We start from the raw sequence: 1,951 nt of genomic DNA, 5'->3' as shown, positions 1-1,951 counted from the left end.
TGACGTTATAAAGGACCGGTACCTTTAGTCTGACTGTACGATGTGCTAGAGTGTGACGTTATAAAGGACCGGTACTTTTAGTCTGACTGTACGATGTGGTAGAGTGTGACGTTATAAAGGACCGGTACCTTTAGTCTGACTGTACGATGTGGTAGAGTGTGACCTTATAAAGGACCGGTACCTTTAGTCTCACTGTACGATGTGCGAGAGTGTGACGTTATAAAGGACCGGTACTTTTAGTCTGACTGTACGATGTGCTAGAGTGTGACGTTATAAAGGACCGGTACCTTTAGTCTGACTGTACGATGTGCTAGAGTGTGACGTTATAAAGGACCGGTACTTTTAGTCTTACTGTACGATGTGGTAGAGTGTGACGTTATAAAGGACTGGTACTTTTAGTCTTACTGTATGATGTGGTAGAGTGTGACGTTATAAAGGACTTGGTGGCCGTTGTTCCAGGCGTACAGAGCTCTGTCTCTGGGATTATAGTCGAGCATAGACAGGTGGCTGTATTTATTAGTCAGAGGAATATCGATATACTCGTAGGTCGATGAATTGGTGGAGTATGCGTAGTACACTTTGGTCCCTCCAGAGTATCCATTCGTAACGTACAGTGTTCCACAGATCATGAAGGCCTCGCCGGCACTGCGTTTTGGGTGGTTGGTGGTCCAGCTGCGGATGATCTGCAGAGTATTTGGGTTTAACTGGCTGAGAACGATGTTTCCAGCGTTCTGATTAGTGGCGTAGACAGCCCAAAGCCCCCCCTCATCAACCATGAGGTCGATGTCTGAGTGCCCCCCCCAGGAGTAATGGTACATGTTGTTATAGCCAGCGAAGTCGAGCTGTCTTGAGCGGCTGATGAGCGACGTGCTGAAGTCGAACTTGATGATGGTGTGACTCTGAAATTTGTTGAAGTAAATGGATCCATTATAGACTACCTGACCAGTGCCGGACCAGGGGTGAGGCAGGCGGTGAGAGGTGAAGTTATCTGTTGTCATGAAGTCATCCATTGACTGATACTCTCTAACAAAGCGGTTATTATGGTAACCATCCATGTACCACACCTGTAAGGGAAGAAACCCAAAATAATGTGAAAAAAGATTTCAGTTCTGATATGACAGTGTTCCATAAAATATACAAGTAATGTTGCATGTTGTATTTAATACCCTTTGATCATCATGTTAAACTCTGTACTACTGAGGTACCAGCTGGAGAAGAGCTTCACTGTTAGCTAAAAGCAGCGCTATCTTCTGATCTTCTCAAGTCCAACACATTTTTATTTTTGGCCTTTCTGCTTCCAGTTCATCTCTTCCTGTTCCTTCCTAGTCTGAAAACCACAAATCATCTCAGTCCTATTTCAGTTCTGAGTAAATGTTGACTACAGGTTTTACTGTGGTTGAATAACCACATGACTAGCATTACTTATAATGTTAAAATATTTCCCCAATACTTGTGTGTGTGTGTCTCTGTTGGGGCCTTTAAATCCAATTGCCTTAACTTTCAGTTACTGCTTATTCTTCATTACCATGAACTTGCTGAATTTCAATAGCCAATATAGAGTCACAACAGAGGTTGTCTCAGGGTAGTTTTCATATAGAGCAGGTCCAGGCCAGCACCTTTTAATATATATATATTTATACTCCATTTTAATCTTGAAAAGCTATAGAGCTGCCCCTCTCCCTCTCTCTCTCCCTCTCCCTCTCTCTCTCCCTCTCTCCTCTCTCCCTCTCCCTCTCTCTCCTCTCTTTCCCTCTCTCCCTGCCCTCTCCCCCTCTCTCCTCTTTCCCTCTCTCTCCCTCTCTCTCTCCTCTCTCCCTCTCTCTCTGCCCTCTCCCTCTCTCTCCTCTCTCCCTCTCTCTCGCTCTCTTTCCTCTCTCTCTCCTCTCTCCCTCTCTCTCTGCCCTCTCCCTCTCTCTCCTCTCTCCCTCTCTCTCCTCTCTCTCCCTCTCTC

At 45.4% G+C, this 1,951-nt stretch overlaps 1 protein-coding gene across 2 annotated transcripts in view; it reads right to left on the bottom strand.

The window, feature by feature from the left end:
- Positions 1-1,951, bottom strand: part of LOC123960971 (noelin-like) — a 16,678-nt gene that overhangs the window by 2,531 nt on the left and 12,196 nt on the right. For both annotated transcript variants that reach the window (XM_046036038.1, XM_046036037.1), the window contains exon 4: positions 23-1,064. In XM_046036038.1, coding sequence (XP_045891994.1) covers positions 402-1,064 — 663 coding nt within the window. In that variant the 3' untranslated portion in view covers positions 23-401. The remainder of the gene's footprint in view (positions 1-22; positions 1,065-1,951) is intronic.

Source organism: Micropterus dolomieu, linkage group LG21 (genome assembly GCF_021292245.1).
Source record: "Micropterus dolomieu isolate WLL.071019.BEF.003 ecotype Adirondacks linkage group LG21, ASM2129224v1, whole genome shotgun sequence".
NCBI lineage: Eukaryota > Metazoa > Chordata > Actinopteri > Centrarchiformes > Centrarchidae > Micropterus > Micropterus dolomieu.
The sequence above is the reverse complement of the archived record's forward strand: the minus strand, read 5'-3'. Positions and strand labels throughout refer to the sequence as shown.